The sequence below is a fragment of the Canis lupus genome, chromosome 6, assembly GCF_003254725.2.
Source record: "Canis lupus dingo isolate Sandy chromosome 6, ASM325472v2, whole genome shotgun sequence".
In the NCBI taxonomy this organism is placed as follows: domain Eukaryota; kingdom Metazoa; phylum Chordata; class Mammalia; order Carnivora; family Canidae; genus Canis; species Canis lupus.
In genome coordinates this window covers 40,574,070-40,592,356 of record NC_064248.1, presented here as the reverse complement: position 1 = coordinate 40,592,356, position 18,287 = coordinate 40,574,070, and the positions used below count along the sequence as shown (strand labels likewise).

The 18,287-nt window shown below is 40.3% G+C and overlaps 1 protein-coding gene across 8 annotated transcripts in view; it reads left to right on the top strand.

Moving 5' to 3' along the window:
- The first annotated feature begins 953 nt into the window (after nucleotides 1–953).
- The window catches only part of LOC112679081 (protein pitchfork-like), an 83,328-nt gene continuing 65,994 nt past the window's right edge, over nucleotides 954–18,287 (top strand). For 6 of the 8 annotated variants that reach the window (XM_049110980.1, XM_049110978.1, XM_049110977.1 and 3 more), the window contains exons 1-3: nucleotides 954–1,186; nucleotides 10,473–10,615; nucleotides 11,233–11,331. In XM_049110980.1, coding sequence (XP_048966937.1) covers nucleotides 1,009–1,186; nucleotides 10,473–10,615; nucleotides 11,233–11,331 — 420 coding nt within the window. In that variant the 5' untranslated portion in view covers nucleotides 954–1,008. The remainder of the gene's footprint in view (nucleotides 1,187–10,472; nucleotides 10,616–11,232; nucleotides 11,332–18,287) is intronic. The other 2 variants (XM_049110979.1, XM_025478556.2) reach the window with 1 other exon arrangement.

The window sequence follows — 18,287 nt, the reverse complement described above, 5'->3', positions numbered from 1 at the left end:
TGGTTTCCCAGACATACCTTCTTCTAATGCCACTATTTTCCCATAATGATTGATTCTGTCATCATTTCTAGAATGCAAAAACTACTGCAGCCCCCAAAAATGGTGTCTCCCATTTCTCCTGCTACATTTACATATTAACTAGTCTATCAAGTGAAAGTTTACCGCACCTGCTACATGCAAGAAGAGGACATGCACAATCTGGCTCTAGATCTATGAAGGCTCTAACCTCACCTCATTTGACTCTTCTCATTCCCTCTATTTTACCTAGTTCAGCTTCTTTTTCTGTTTCTCAAGTAGCCCAGGCATGTTACTGCCTCAGGGCCTTTGCACAAGCTACGACACTCACCTCAGATTTCCATTCGACTTTTGACCTCACTTTCTTCAGGCCTTTCTTCAAAGCCAACTTCTCAGGGAGGCCATTTCTGGCTGCACAACCTAAAATTGAAACCTCCTTATTCCTTCTCCCCTTCCTGTGCTTCTTTTTTCTTGGTACCTGCCATATCATACATATTATATATTTATCATTTTTATTGTCTGCCTCCTTCAGGAGAATTAACCTCTGTGAGGATAAGGATTTGGGTTTACTGCTATGTTCCCATTGCCTAGAGCAGTGCCTGGCATATTGTGAGAGTTTAATAAGTGCTTGTTTAATAAATAAATTAATGAGGACAGAAAGGGAGACAGGAACTAATATGGTGAGTATTCCAAGCAGGACATGAGGTACTTTATTTAGGCTATCTCCTGTGTGGTGAATATTGTCCCCATATTATAGGTAAGGAAATTAAGATCTTGTGAGAAAACCTTGCCCCAAATTGTGCAATTAATAATTAGAAGAAATGATTTTCAAAGTGGGGCCTTTCTGGCTTCCTTTTCACCATGATGCGACCCTTCAGAAAGTAATGTCACAATGACTTGGAGGATTTCAAGGGTGGGGCTGCTGCTTAGCAGCCAGTCTTAGTTATACCCTTCATTTTCTTGGTTAAAGTATTTTTATGAGAGTGGTGACTCATGGAGCTATTCTTAAATGAGAGAAAAAAGTCAATTCAAAGGCCTTCTGATGGGGATATCTGGTACACAACTTCTTGGAGATCTTTAAACTCTATACCATCTCATCCATTTGAGAATTTGAGAGACAACAAAGCCATTCCATGGATCACCCATCCATTTCTTTGGAACTTCGCTAATGGTAATCATGTTCTTAAACTCTAGTACATCTATGAAAACTCATTTCTTCGGTATGGGAGTCTAACCAGAAAGAGATGGTATATGCACAGGATTCCATAAAAGCCCTGATCCAGGCAGGGCTGGGGCAGTGCTCTTCTCACCAAGTCCTGAGCCTTGATAAGAGGTGGCACCCATTCAGATGAAAGGGTTATTTATTTATTTATTTATTCCCATAAAGGAACTCTGGGAGTTAGCTGTGGCTCTGGACACAGACGTGGTAGATCAAAAGTGCTTTATCAAAAGTTAAATGCCAATTTTTAGGCTAGTCATTTGCTTTGTAAGATTTGTCTTGCATTTCTTAAATTCCCATGGTAGCCCTAGGAGGCAAGAAATAATTAGTGCCATTTTAGAGATATGTCAAGCCTAAGTAGCTTCCACAAAGTCATGTTGCTAGTAAAGGACATACCAGTACCTTTTGGAAACCAGTTGAGAATCTTCAAAGCCTGTGTTCATTCCTCTACCACCAGATGAGAGAAGCTGGTACTTAATAAAGTCTGGAAAGTGGGATTAATAAAGTCTATGTTCCTCTCCTTCTACCTTCTGAAGACACATCCATTCTCCCGCAGAACCCCTATTCTCTAGATAGGAGTTCTCAATCCTCTTCAGACCCAAGTAACTTTGAGTAACATTATTTTTAATACTCCTTTTATTATCCTAAAATTAAATTCATTGAAACATAACCTACCATGAATAATATGTCACAATTGTAAAGAAGAAAAATAATGTTTTTCAATATATAAATGCTCAGATGTGACTACTTTATGAAGTAGTCAGACTCTTGCACCATATAATAAATAATGAATAAGCCTGTAATTAAGAAGGAAGATTAAATGTCATCTCATACAAGCAGTTTAGGAAAACAAAAAAGTAGATTTATAAGTGGGCACCAGAAAAAAGCTAGTATTAAGAAAATTACTACCACTCCAGACTTACTGCTTCCTTATAACAGAAAGAGGTGAACAGCTTTATTTAAAGTAGGGATAGGGGCAGCCTGGGTGGCTCAGCAGCTTGGCGCCTGCGTTTGGCCCACAGCATGATCCTTGAGACCCGGGATCGAGTTCCGTGTCAGGCTTCCTGCATGGAGCCTGCTTCTCTCTCTGCCTGTGCCTCTGTCTCTCTGTCTCTCGTGAATAAATAAATAAAATCTTAAAAAAATAAAGGAGGGATAATACTCAACAAATTACAAACCAATGAAAAAGGAAAAGAAGTATGACTATATTATTTTTGAAAAGAAGTAAATAATGTTAATGTGCTTCCTCTAGGATTGCCAGATTGTTAAAAAATAAACTATTTTATGGGTCTATCATAAATACCAAAAAAGGTCCAAATCATAACTGAACAGATTAATAAAATATGCAAAGTGAACTCTGCATAGGCAGTACCCAGTCCAAGAAAGGGATCACCATTATCTCTCCAAAAGCCCTCTCATGTCCCCTCTCTTTAATTGCTTTCACCCTCCTTAAAAGGTACAGCCATCCTAACTTCTAACACAAATTAGTTTTGCCTATTTTTGGATTTATGTAAATATATTCATAAAGTATGTAAATGTTTGTGTCTAAATTATTTCATTCAAAACTGTGAGATTGGGATGCCTGGCTGGCTCAGCAGTTGAGCGTCTGCCTTCGGCTCAGGGTGTGATCCCAGGGTTCTGGGATTGAGTCCCACATCAGGCTTCCTGCATGGAGCCTGCTTCTCCCCCTGCCCGTGTCTCTGTCTCTGTGTGTCTCTGTGTGTGTGTGTGTCTATTATGAATAAATGAATAAAATCTTAAAAAAAACAATTTAAAAAACTGTGAGATTAAGCTATATTGTTACATGCACAGGGTTTTTGTTCCTATTCATTGTTATGTAGTATTCCTTCATCTGAGTATTGCAAAACTTATTTTTCCATTCTACCATTAATGGACATTTGTTCCAGTTTGGGACTATTATGGATCATGTTGCTTTTAATGTTCTTATACATGCCTTTTGGTGCACAGTTGTATGCATTCCTAGCTAAGTAAGTACCAAGGAGCAGGAAGTATTAGGTCATAGGGATGTCCTTTCATCTTTGGTAGATACAGCCAAACAATTTTCCAAGGTTAATATCAATCTGCATTCACACTAAAAGTATATTCAGCTGTTTTGCTTCTTAGCAGAACCAAGTGCTATCTGTTTTTACTATTTAAGCCATCTTGTGGGTAGCTCATTACGGTTTAAATTTCTAACTCCTTTATGACTACTGAAGTTGAACACTTTTTATATGTTCACTGGTTATTTGGCTATTCTTTTTTCTGAGTTCCCATTCAAGTATTTTATCTATTTTTTTATTAAGTTGGTTTTTTCTTACTGATCTGTAATAGTTGTTTTATATATCCTAGATCAGCACTATTCAATGGCAATATAATGTAAGCAATGTGTTAAGTTTAAATTCCTAGTAGCCACATTAAAAAAGTAAAAGAAAGAAAAAATAAAAAAATTTAAAAAAGTAAAAAGAAACAGGTGAAGTTAATTTTACTACTATGTGGAATCAGAAAAGACCCCGAATAGCCAGGGGAATCTTTAAAAAGAAAACCATAGCTGGGGGCATCACAATGCCAGATTTCAGGTTGTACTACAAAGCTGTGGTCATCAAGACAGTGTGGTACTGGCACAAAAACAGACACATAGATCAATGGAACACAATAGAGAATCCAGAAATGGGCCCTCCACTCTATGGTCAACTAATATTCCACAAAGCAGGAAAGACTATCCACTGGGAAAAAGACAGTCTCTTCAATAAATGGTGCTGGAAAAATTGGACATCCACGCGCAGAAGAATGAAACTAGACCACTCTCTTGCACCATACACAAAGATAAACTCAAAATGGATGAAAGATCTAAATGTGAGACAAGATTCCATCAAAATCCTAGAGGAGAACACAGGCAACTCCCTTTTTGAACTCGGCCACAGTAACTTCTTGCAAGATACATCCATGAAGGCAAGAGAAACAAAAGCAAAAATGAATTATTGGGACTTCATCAAGATAAAAAGCTTTTGCACAGCAAAAGAAATGGTCAACAAAACTAAAAGACAACCTACAGAATGGCAGAAGATATTTGCAAATGACCTATCAGATAAAGGGCTAGTATCCAAGATCTATAAAGAACTTATTAAACTCACCACCCAAGAAACAAACAATCCAATCATGAAATGGGCAAAAGACATGAACAGAAATCTCACAGAGGGAGACATAGACATGGCCAACAAGCACATGAGAAATGCTCTGCATCACTTGCCATCAGGGAAATACAAATCAAAACCACAATGAGATCCCACCTCACACCAGTGAGAAAGGGGAACATTTAACAAGACAGGAAACAACAAATGTTGGAGAGGAGGTGGAGAAAGGGGAACCTCTTGCACTGTTGGTGGGAATGTGAACTGGTGCAGCCACTCTGGAAAACTGTTTGGAGGTTCCTCAAAGAGTTAAAAATAGATCTGCCCTATGACCCAGCAATTGCACTACTGGGGATTTACCCCAAAGATACAGATTCAGGGAAACACCGGGACACTTGCATCCTGATGTTTATAGCAGCAATGTCCACAACAGGCAAACTGTGGAAGAAGCCTCGGTGTCCATCAAAAGATGGATGGATAAAGAAGATGTGGTCTCTGTATACAATGGAATATTACTCAGCCATTAGAAACTACAAATACCCACCATTTGTTTCGACGTGGATGGAACTGGAGGGTATTATGTTGAGTGAAATAAGTCAATCGGAGAAGGACAATCATTATATGGTCTCATTCATTTGGGGAATATAAAAAATAGTGAAAGGGAATAAAGGGGAAAGGAAGGAAAATGTGTGGGAAATATCAGAGAGGGAGACAGAACATGAGAGACTCCTAACTCTGGGAAATGAAAAAGGGGTGGTGGAAAGGGAGGTGGGCGGGGGGTGGGGGTGACTGGGTGATGGGCACTGAGGGGACACTTGATGGGATGAGCACTGGGTGTTGCTATATGCTATATGCAACATATGCTATATGGTGGCAAATTGAACTCCAATAAAAAAAATTTACTACTATATTTTATTTAACCTGATAAATACAAAATATTATTTCAGCATGTAACCAATATAAAATTTATTATTTTGGTATTTTGTACTTTTTTCATTCTGTCTTTAAATTTTGATGTGTATTTTACACTTACACAAATTTCAATTTTAAATATGGGTAGTGGCTCGTACATTTGATGGACACTGTAGGTCTTGATGCTTTTGTGCTTGTGTCTTCCTCGGTATCTTGTCTTACTTTCTCACTTTTGTAATGGTATCTAGTTTTTAACTATTATTTTCAAGCATTTTCAAACCTAAAGAAAAGTTGCAAAGACAGTACAAGGAATCATCTTACCTATTTGCCCCAAATTCTTCAATTATTAGATGTTAGTAACCCTTTCCTCCCTCTTTTTTCTTTCCTCCTTCCCTCCCTCCCTCCCTCTCTCTCTCCATATATATACATCCAGTTGACCTTCAAATACATGAGATGAAGAGTGCTCACCCCCATGTAATCAAAAATTCACCTATAACTTTTATTCCCTCAAAACTTAACTAATAGCCTACTGTTGATCAGAAGTCCTACAAATAACACAGCTGATTAACAAGTAGTTTGTATGTTACATGCATTATACAATGTATTCTTACCATAAGATAGCTAGAAAAAATTAAATCTTATTAGGAAAACACATTTACTGTTCTGTACTTTAAAAAGATCTGCGTCTAAGTGAAACTTTTCGTTGCTTCTCAACTGTCAATTTTCCCCTGCATTTCCTGTCCTTTTGCATCTCCAAGTTTCAAGTCTAAATATTTTCTTCTGATTCAATTCCCAATTCTTTCATTTTTTTTCAGCTTTTATAATCTGCTGTTATACTCATGTCTTGAGTTCTTTCAGAGATGGTGCTTTCTTTCTATCTTTTTTTTTCCCTCCTGCAAGCCTCACTGGGATTGTTTTATTTTAAGAAAATGTTCAAAAATCTAGTCTCACAAAAAATATGAATTAGAGAACATGAATTGGCCTTACAAAATGTGCTCTATTTGAAAACTTTAAAAATAGGATTTGACATAGAGAATATTTTGCATATAAATCTTTGGGAACTGCATGAACTAATCTTTGTGTTTATGTAACATTCTTAAAGGAGCATTTGTTGAATAGTACAAAGGAATATAGGGAGTATTATATATCCCTTACAACTGCCCCCCCTCTTTTTTATTTTATTTTTATGTATTTTTTATTGGAGTTTGATTTGCCAACATATAGTATAAGACGATGTTATTTGTGCAATTTTTATTTGACTACTTTTTATTGCTTCTAAAATTCTCCAACTTATCATTTATTGAATTACCAGCTTTATCCCCTTTGCTAAATTGATTTCTTATTTAATTCAATAAATTTTTTAATGAGACAAAAATCTATTTAAAACGCTATACCAAAATAAATACATAAATAAATTTAAAAATTAATTAATTAATTAATTAATTAATTAAAAAAACACTATACCAGAGGCAGCCCGGGTGGCTGAGTGGTTTAGCACCACTTTCAACCCAGGGTCTGATTCTCGGGTCCCAGGATCGAGTCCCAAGTCGGGCTCCCTGCTTGAAGCCTGCTTCTCCCTCTGCCTGTGTCTCTGCCTCTCTCTCTCTCTCTCCTCTCTCTCTGTGTGTGTGTCTCTCATGAATAAATAAAAATCTTTTAAAAATTAAAAAAAATAAAACATTATACCAAAAATCAAATCTATTTAGCCAGTTCAACTAGATCACTGCAGAAGAGCAGGTGGTTTCCCAGAATAAGAATTCTTTTTATTTTTTAAAAGATTTTATTCATTTATTTGAGAGAGAGAGAGCACGAGAGAGAGAGAGAGCACAAGTGGAGGGTAGGGAGGGGAGGTAAAGGAGGAGGAACAAAAAGACTCCCTACCGAACAGACAGCCCGATGTGGGGCTCCATTCCAGCACCCTGGGATCATGACCTGAGCCAAAGGCAGATGCTTAACTAACTGAGCCACCCAGGAGCGCCCAGAATAATAATCCGTACAATGGCCTCATACACAGACAGATGAGGAAATCTGATAAACTGTCTGATAAAGCTAAAACAGTCTCCATAAACATCAGGCATCCTTGATGTTATAACTATGGTTAGAAATCTACATGATGGGAACTGCAAAATTCTTTACTTAAAGTCTTCATCAGAAGTGGCCCCATGATAAAACTTTGTCTAAACATTCTTTGGTCCTAGACAATCATCTGCATAGGTTCCTTTGTGTGTGATTATCATGCAAACATTGAATCCTTGATAATCCTTAGAGCTGCCTGAACTTCTACCTTAACTTCTCAGGTTTACCATTACATAATTGGTTATACAGGAGATACATATAGCATATAAACAGTTCATCTTTGACTATATGATGTTTGGATTGGCTTTAATGAAAAGTTGATAAATTTGCATCAATCATGATATAGGTGGTCACAGCTGTGTGTTACATTAGTAACATGAACAGGAAGACTGATGGGGAAAAATTCTCTTTCTTGAGTACAGTAGGATCTTTACTGACCCTGTCTTTAGGGTCTAATCACTTTTTTCTTTTAGCCTCTTACCTCAGAAGCCAAGAATTTGCTTGATGGTCCTTACTTTCTCTTGCTTTGCATGTTTACCCTGCAGTCTGAAGGCTTCCTCCAAAAGCTCGGCCAAGTACAGTTACTTTAAAGTCCATGTTTGAAAATTTCAATCTCTGGATTTCCTTTAGGTTTATTTCTACCCTTTTTAAAAAAAAATATGAGTTGCTGTTTTATATTGAATGCCAAACATTTTGCATGAAAAATTATAAAATTAGTTAATGCTTTGGATGATATTATACTCAGAGATAATTTACTTTTTTCCCTCTGGTATGCAGTAAAGGTAGAAGCAGATTACCTTAATGCTGTTGGAGACTATGTAAATACAAACGTGGATTTCAGGGTTTTTGGAGAGCTGGTCTATTTTTTATTTACTCTTATTCCTAGAGTTTATCCCTTTAGGGTCCCAGCTAAAAGCCCAGGTACTTTCCAGTCTCCCATCCTCCATGGCCAGCCTAATTTTTGATCCTCAGCTTTTAGAAACATACATGTCCAAAGTTCCACTTAAATCCTCTGCTTCTCGGCCACTTATTGATTAACAGATGTTCAAAGAGAACAGCAGCACCAACTGTGGCTCACCATTTTAGGCTTTCCCTCAGTCTGCAATCTTGGCCCTGTATATTCTTTCATGGTATATTTCTGATGTCTCCAAACATACATAATTTATTTTGCCCAGCTTTTCTACCTCTTCTCAGCTGGAAGATTAGTCGGAAGCAATCCAGTCTACCAATGAGGAATTGGATGCCGTAATATCAAAGTACTTTGCAAAACATGTTTAATGTCACTAGTAATGTAAACAGTAATTTCAAAACACACCTGTGGGTACCTAAAAATATTAATATTACCTGAAATATTAATGAAAGTGAAAGTTATCAAATCAATACCAATATTTTTATATTTTATTTATCATCAGTTTTACTGCAATTATATTTTGAGGAGAGAGAAGGCTTAAAGCAAATTATTCAATAATTTTGAGAGTGTGTCTTTATTTCATTTATAAGCTTTGTTTCTCACACAACCTTGTCCTATATTACTGGGTTTCATGCATTATTTCTTGTAAAAATTTTTATCAATGTTATATGTAAGTCAGGTACAACCAATTATTTCTATAAAGTCCAGCAGGACATCTGAATGTTATGCAAGACATGTGACAATGCACCATGTATTGGGGCAACACACTGCAGGGTGTCCAGCCTCCTTGGCCCCATGACCAGGAGCATCCCCTCAGGAATTTTTCACAAGCAAAATGCTTCCTCGAGTTTGCAAAATATCTTGTTGTAGCCGGTATCACCTTTCTTGGAAGCCCTACATTAAATGTATGAAATCATCCTGCAGATAGTTCTATGCCAGGGTGTGTGTGGATCCCAGGGTCATCCTCAGAGGCCAAAGAGTAGCATGGACCAGTCACACTGTATGTCTGCTGCTTCCCACATCTGATAACTCCTAAAGCTATCCAAAATTCAGGACAGAACAGGTTGGTGTTAATATGCAGGACACTTGATGGGATGAGCACGGGGTGTTATACTGTATGTTGGCAAATTGAGTTTAAGTTTTTAAAAAGGTAAGAAAATATGCAGGGTAAAGGCAAAGAAGCCAATACACACCGCACGTTTCTTTGTGGGTTAGGATAGGAGTGCTCATAATGGGGCTGGATACCATCTTCATAATAACCTCTTGCCATTGTCACCTGCCAAGTACCAGGGCCTGATTGGTTTCATCCTGTTCTCTTAATCCTGCTGTTACCCAATAAAGAGGAATTATTATTCCCAATTTGGAGATGAGGAAACTGAGACTTAAACATTTAAGAGATGGCCAAGGTTTTACAACTATTAAGCACTTCTGTGATTCCTCTGCAGTCCCACTGCTGCACTCAAGGCTCCCAACCCTTTTAAAGCCTCGTGCATGCTACGGTTAGAGGTAGAAGGGGGCAACCTGCAGAAAAATGGGTCTAAGAGGGGCCTAGTAGGGAACTGTCTAGGCTATGCTCCATTTAGTCCACATTCCCCGGCTGTAGGCATGGTCCTGGAAGCCCATCCCACTCGCCATCATTTTCCAGGTTCCTGACCCTGGCAGTCCGGATTTCGGGGTATTCTAAATCCAGCGTTCCCCCTTCTTCAGCCCCACATCCCGGTGGCCCGACTTCCAAAGCCCTTGTGCTCAGTCCCTCACCCGCGCAGGCGCAGTGGCCGCGAGGCCAGCAAACCCTCCATCTGCGCCCCCCGGCCCCCCCTGCCCCGCCCCTTCCCCCCTCCCCCGCAGAGATCGCGGGGCTCTCGGCCAGGACCCAGGGGGGCGGGGCCCGCTCCTCAGGATGCAGGCGCGTGAAGCCGCTCGGGGGCGTGTCGGCGCCCCTGCGTTCCTTTAGCATCGCGGTACCCAAGCGCTGCCCTGCAAGGCGCGATGGGTGTGCGGGGCTTTGATAAGGCGTCGAGGGTGGCAGGAGGAGGAGTGGGGAGGCTACGGGGGTGGGATGCAGGCCGTCCCCTCCACCGGGTTCAGTCAGGTGTTTGTTCTCAATCGGGCCCCAGTGATCTGGGCCTCCCCGCAGCCCACGCACCCCCAGAGCGCTCACTCAGACAGGGGCCTTCCTCAAGTGGAGTTTCTGCTCTTTCTTGATCTTCAGAGTCACTGGTTAACTACCCCTTTGGAACAAGTCAACCGAGGAAGCTCTTTCCTCATCACCACCCCCCAAGCTTGTTGGGGAACAAGTTTCTCCCTCTTCGAGGAGCGCCCCACAGAGGCCCTGGATGTTACATAGCAGAAGATGTGAGTATTCACCTTCTCTTGGGTGGGTTTCGGTCCCCTGACTATGCGAGGATACCCAGGTTCCATGGAAGAAAAACTCACAGGATTTGTAATCTTTGGGGTGGCAACATGAGAAGGTGCCCTGGTCCTCTGCAGCCAGCTGTCAGGTCCAATGTCAGAAATTAAGGGACCCTTTTGCTCCACTTCCAACATCCACCAAACGCAACCCTTTCTTCATACAGTCCTCACTGCATTCCCGCCTTCAAAAGTCTCTGAATCAAAGCCTCCCATTAGTCCAAATTTGGAATGTGGCTGTGATGCTAGGTCAGTTTATGAAATAATGTAATCAGACTGAGGGTGGGATTAGGGCAAATTCAGCTCAGGGGCTTACAGGACTGGATACACTGGAATACACAGGAAGGTCATTTACTCTACCTGGCCAGCCACATTTCTTTGCAGACTGGTATGCCTGCCTTGCTTATATCATTGTTTCTATGGTCGTCACTCAGAGGAGTTAAGATAGAAAAAGCAACTTTTGCAAAGGACATTCAGATAAGAACATTTTGAGCCCACTCTGTTTTGATGACTGTAATATTCTCTACATGTTTTCTTTCTTTTTCTTTATATACTACCTGAAGGTGTATGGATTGGCATATAACCTCTCTAAGACCCCGACCAGTAAAAAAGGATATACTTTTGGTGCCAGAACAGCTGAGAGGTTTAAGACAATCAACAAGGTTAGAAATGGCTGAATGTGCTTAGATTTTACTGGGATCCATGTTGCTGCATGTATTTGCATCAGGGAATGAAGTTGGGAGAGCAGGAGGTTACCATAAAATGTGCCCTGAAATTCAAGAAAAATATTTAGACAAAAACTACGAAGAAGTCTATCTGAGAAGCTTAGGTGTTAGCATCTCAAATGTGTGTGAGAGTCCCTGGAGAGTGGAAAACAATTCTGGAAAGAAATGGTACCAAGACCCTGCTTCAGGGCTGACACAGCTGACATTAAGTATCAAAGTTTATTTACATGCATCCTATTATCTTGCCACTTAAAAAGCAAATTCCTACTTTTGAACTCCTTTTGTGTGATTGGATTTCAATTCTAAAAGTCTTCTGTATTGGATCCTAATCTGTTGTTGGGCATTTTTCTGACTCTTGCACTCAAAGAGAGGGATACAGGCTCTAAAAAAAAATTCTGAGTGGAATGGTAGGGGCAGCAGATCCAAAGTCACCTTGTTCCTTTACCTCCCATAGATCTCTTTCTGCAACCTCAGCATGTATATCTTTGGCTAGCCAAACCCATACTTATCTTGATTTTCTCCCTGTATCTATAGCCTGGGTAGTGAAACTATAACTGATACATGAACTGAAAGAGGATGAATTGGCCTATATTATATTATATTATATTATATTATATTATATAGAACTTTGGGCTATGATAGAAGAATTTGTTAAAGATGGTGATGGAAAATAAATCAAGAGGAGTTCATTGCAGGGGTGGGGCAAGATGGTGGAGTAGTAGGGTCCCCAAGTCACCTGTCCTCAACAACTTACCTAGATAACTTTCAAATCATCCCAAAAACCTATGAATTTGGCCTAAGATTTAAAGAGAGAACAGCTGGAATGCCACAGTGAGAAGAGTTCACACTTCTAACAAAGTAGGAAGAAGAAAAAAATTAAAAAGCATCCAGTGGGGGAGGGGCCCCACGAGGAGCCGGGATAAGGCCCGGGAGAGAGCCCCCAGGACAGGAAAACCCAGGCCCAGAGATACAGGAACTTTAATAATCTTCCTGGATGGAAAGGCGCTCTCAAGGAGCTCAGGCAGGATCCCAGGAGGAGGAGTGGAGCCCCCAGGTTCCTGGGTTAACTAACAGAGGAACTGCACCCTGGGGAGAGTGCACCACACACTGCGGGCCGAGCACCTTAAAGAGCTGGAGCGCGTATCCCAGTGGCCCCGGAGCAGCTCGAGGGGCGGCTCAGGCGGCGGCTGCACGCGGAGTGGGCTGCGCGGCCCTGGCAATGCAATTCCACCCGTGCAGGCCCCGGAGCCCAGGGCACCAAGGGACACAGCCCAGGATCCAGCGCTCCCCTTGGGACAGGCGGAACTTGGGAGGACACAGGACAGTGAGGACACTCCTGCCGCCGGATGCCCCCAAGCTGTGCAGATCAGCGCCCACCACCACCGGGAGCATCCAGGCCAGTGTGGACTGGGAGCTGCAGTAGTTACTGCGGGAGCTAAATCCAGGGCTGGAGAGCTGGCCGCTGCCAGTCTTGTTGTTCCTCCTTGTGTCACCCAGTGCCTGGGACAGAGCAGGGATGACAGGGAATAGAGGCCTCACAGGATAAACGGCTCCCACTGCAGCCTGCACCTGGCAGGGGGCGGAGCAGCTCCCCCAGGTGCACACACCTGAGAATCAGCACAACAGGCCCCTCCCCCAGAAGACCAGCTGTAAGGGAAGGGGAAGAGCAAGTTCTAGACCGAGCAGTGCTGGAAAGTTCCAGGGAAGTCAAGAGACTTACACTATATAGAATCAGAGGATACCCCTCCTGGTTTTTTATTGTTTTTGGGTTTTGGTTTTTGGTTTCCCCCCCCCCCTTTTTCCCATCCTTTTTACAGTACAACGCATTTTTAGCCACTGTACACTGAGCAAAATGACTAGAAAGTAGAACTCACCACAAAAGAAAGAATCAGAAATATTACTCTCCAACAGAGTTACAGATTTGGATTACAATTCAATGTCAGAAAGCCAAATCAGAAACACAATTATAAAGCTACTGGTGGCTCTGGAAAAAAGCATAAAGGATTCAAAAGACTTCATGACTGAAGAATTTAGATCTAATCAGGCCAAAATTAAAAATCAATTAAATGAGATGCAATCCAAACTGGAGGTCTAACAACGAGGGTTAACAAGGTAGAAGAACGAGTGAGTGATATAGAAGACAAGTTGATGGCAAGGAAGGAATATGAGGAAAAAGAGAAAAACAATTAAAAGATCATGAGGAAAGGTTAAGGGTAATAATGATAGCCTCAGAAGGAAAAATCTGTGTTTAATTGGGGTTCAGAGGGCACTGAAAGGGACAGAGGACCAGAAAGTGTATTTGAACAAATCATAGCTGAGACTTCCCCAACGTGGGGAGAGAAACAGGCATTCAGATCCAGAAGATAGAGAGATCCCAACTAAAATCAATAAAAACTGTTCAAAACCAGACATTTAATAGTGAAACTTGCAAATTCCAAAGATAAAGAGAAGATCCTTAAAGCAGCGAGAGAAAAGAGATCTCTAACCTATATGGGGAGCAGTAGGTTAACAGAAGACCTCTCCACAGAGACCTGGCAGCCAGAAAAGGCTGGCAGGATATATTCAGGGTTCTAAATGAGAAGAACATGCAGCAAAAAATACCCTATCCAGCAAGGCTCTCATTCAGAATAGGAGAGAGAAAGAGCTTCCAAGATAGGCAGAAACTGAAAGAATGTGTAACCACCAAACCAGATCTGCAAGAAATATTAAGGGACACTCTGTAAAAGAGAGTAAGCCAGAAGAAACAATTCATAAACAGGGACTGAATAGGTATCATGATGACACTAAATTCATATCTTTCAATGGTAACTCTGAACGTGAATGGGCTTAATGACCCAATCAAAAGACGCAGGGTTTCAGACTGGATAAAAAAGCAAGACCCATCTATTTGCTGTCTACAGGAGACTCATTTTAGATGTAAGGACACCTACAGCCTGAAAATGAAAGGTTGGAGAACCATTTACCATTCAAATGGCCCTGAAAAGAAAGCAGGGGTAGCCATCCTCATATCAGATAAATTAAAGTTTAACCCAAATATTGTAGTAAGAGATGAAGATGGACACTAAATCCTATTTAAAGGATTTATCTAATAAGAGGACCTAACAGTCATGAATATTTATGCGCTAATGTGGAAGCTGCCAAGTATATGAATCAATTAATAACCAAAGCTAAGACATAACACAATAATACTGGGAGACTTCAACATGGTGCTTCCTGCAAATGACAGATTTTCTAAGCACACATCACCAAAGAAACAAGGGCTTTAAATGATACACTGGACCAGGTGGATTTCACAGATATTTACAGAACTTTACATCCAAACGCAACTGAATACACATTCTACTCAAGTGCACATGGAACTTTCTCCAGAATAGACCACATACTAGGTCAAAAATCACGTCCCAACAGACCAAAAATTTGGGATTATTCCCTGCATATTTTCAGTCCATAATGCTTTGAAACTAGAACTAAATCACAAAGAAGAAATTGGGAAGAAACTCAAACACGTGGAGGTTAAAGAGCATGCTGCTAAAAGAAGAAAGGGTCAACCAGGAAATTAGACAAGAATTAAAAAGATTCAAGGAAACTAATGAGAATGAAGATACAACCCTTCAAAATCTTTGGGATACAGCAAAAGCAGTCCTGAAAGGGAAATACATAGCAATACAAGAATCCCTCAAAAAACTGGAAAAAACTCAAATACAAAAGCTAACCTTGTACCTAAAGAAGCTAGAGAAGAAACAGCAAGTAAAACCTTCACCCAGCACCAGAAGAGAGTTAATAAAGATTCGAGCAGAACTCAATGAAATAGAGACCAGAACAACTGTGGAACAGATCAACAAAACCAAGAGTTGGTTTTTTGAAAGAATTAATAAGATAGATAAACTATTAGCCAGCCTTATTAAAAACAAAAGGGAAAAGACTCAAATTAATAAAATCATGAATGAAAAAGGAGAGATCACCACCAACATCAAGGAAATACAGACGTTTTAAAAACATATTTTGAACAACTATACACCAATAAATTAGGCAATCTAGAAAAAATGGACGCATTTCTGTAAAACCACAAACTACCAAAACTGGAACAGGAAGAAATAGAAAACCTGAACAGGCAGATAATCAGGGAGGAAATTGAAGCAGTCATCCAAAACCTCCCAAGACACAAAAGTCCAGGGCCAGATCGCTTCCCAGGGGAATTCTATCAAACGTTTAAAGAAGAAACCATACCTATTCTACTAAAGATGTTCTGAAAGATAGAGGGATATGGGATAATTCCAAACTCATTCCATGAGGCCAGCATCACCTTAATTCCAAAACCAGACAAAGACCCTACCAAAAAGGAGAATAATAGACCAGTATCTCAGATGAACACAGATGCAAAAATTCTCAACAAGATACGAGCCAATAAGATCCAACAATACATTAAGAAGATTATTCACCATGACCAAGTGGGATTTATCCCCGGGATGCAAGGCTGGTTCAACACTCATAAAGAAATCTTGTGATAGATCATACCTATCACAAAAACCAAGAACCATATGATCCTCTTAAGAGATGCAGAGAAAACATTTGACAAAATACAGCATCCATTCCTGATCAAAACTCTTCAAAGTGTAGGGATAGAGGGAACATTCCTCAGCATCTTAAAAGCCATCTATGAAAAGCCAACAGCAAATATCATTCTCAATGGGGAAACACTGGGAGCCTTTCCCCTAAGATGAGGAACACGACAGGGACGTCCACTCTCACCACTGCTATTCGACATAGTACTAGAAGTCCTAGCCTCAGCAATCAGACAACAAAAGAATAAAAGGCATTCAAATTGGCAAAGAAGAAGTCAAACTCTCCCTCTTTGCAGGTGACATGATACGGTATATAGAAACCCAAAAAACTCCACCCCAAGACTGCTAGAAGTCATCCAGCAATTAGGCAGTGTGGCAGGATACAAAATCAATGCCCAGAAGTCAGTGGCATTTCTATACACTAACAATGAGACTGAATAAAGAGAAATTAAGGAATCAAATCCATTTACAATTGCTCCCAAAAGCATGAGATACCTAGGAATAAACCTAACCAAAGAGGTGAAGGATCTGTACCCTAAAAACTACAGAACACATCTGAAAGAAATTGAGGAAGACACAAAGAGATGGAAAAATATTCCATGCTCATGGATTGGCAGAATTAATATTGTGAAAATGTCCATGCTACTCAGGGCAATTTTCACATTTAATGCAATCCCTATCAAAATACCGTGGACTTTCTTCAGAGAGTTGGAACAAATCATGTTAAGATTTGTGTGGAATCAGAAAAGACCCTGAATAGCCAGGGGAATTAAAAAAAATAAAACCATATCTGGGGGCATCACAATGCCAGATTTCAGGTTGTACTACAAAGCTGTGGTCATCAAGACAGTGTGGTACTGGCACAAAAACAGACACATAGATCAATGGAACAAAATAGAGAATCCAGAAAAGAGCCCTCAACTCTATGGTCAACTAATATTTGATAAAGCAGGAAAGACTATCCACTGGAAAAAAGACTGTCTCTTCAATAAACGGTAAAATTGGACATCCAAGTGCAGAAGAATGAAACTAGACCATTCTCTTACACCAAACACAAAGATAGACTAAAAATGGATGAAAGATCTAAATATGAGTCAAGAATCCATCCAAATCTTAGCAGAGAACACAGGCAACACCCTTTTTGAACTTGGCCACAGCAATTTCTTGCAAGATACATCTATGAAGGCAAGAGAAACAAAAGCAAAAATGAATTATTGGGACTTCATCAAGATAAAAAGCTTCTTCACAGCAAAAGAAACAGTCAACAAAACTAAAAGATAACCTACAGAATGGGAGAAGATATTTGCAAATGACCTATCAGATAAAGGGCTAGTTTCCAAGATCTATAAAGAACTTATTAAACTCAACAGCAAAGAAACAAACAATCCAATCCTGAAATGGGCAAAAGACATGAACAGAAATCTCACAGAGGGAGACATAGACATGGCCAACAAGCACATGAGAAAATGTTCCGCATCCCTTGCCATCAGGGAAATACACATCAAAGCCACAATGACATACCACCTCACACCAGTGAGAATGGTGAACATTAACAAGACAGGAAACAACAAATGTTGGAGAGGATGTGGAGAAAGGAGAACCCTTTTGCACTGTTGGTGAGAATGTGAACTGGTGCAGCCACTCTGGAAAACTGCGTGGAGGTTCCTCAAAGAGTTAAAAATAGAGCTACCCTAGGACCCAGCAATTGCACTGCTGGGGACATACCCCAAAGATACAGATGCAGTGAAACACCAGGACACCTGCACCCCAATGTTTATAGCAGCAATGTCCACAATAGCCAAACTGAGGAAGGAGACTTGGTGTCCATCGACAGATGATGGATAAAGAAGATGTGGTTTATGTATACAATGGAATATTACTCACCCATTAGGAATGATGAATACCCACCATTTGCTTCAACGTGGATGGAACTGGAGGGTTATGCTGAGTGAAATAAGTCAATCAGAGAAGGACAAACATTATATGTTCTCATTCATTTGGAGAATATAAAAAATAGTGAAAGGGAATAAAGGGGAAAGGAGGGAAAATGAGTGAAAATATCAGTGAGGGAGACAGAACACGAGAGACTCCTAACTCTGGGAAATGAACAACGGTTGGTGAAAAGATAGGGGGGTGGGGAGTTGAAGTAACTGGGTGATGGGCACTGAAGGGGGCACTTGATGGGATGAGCACCACTGGTATGATATATGTTGACAAATTGAACTCCAATAAAAAAAGAAACATTTAGCTACCAAAATTATGGAGAAAAACATAATGCATTCTACAGTTTATAAATAAATAAATAAATAAATCCCCCCAAATAAATAATAT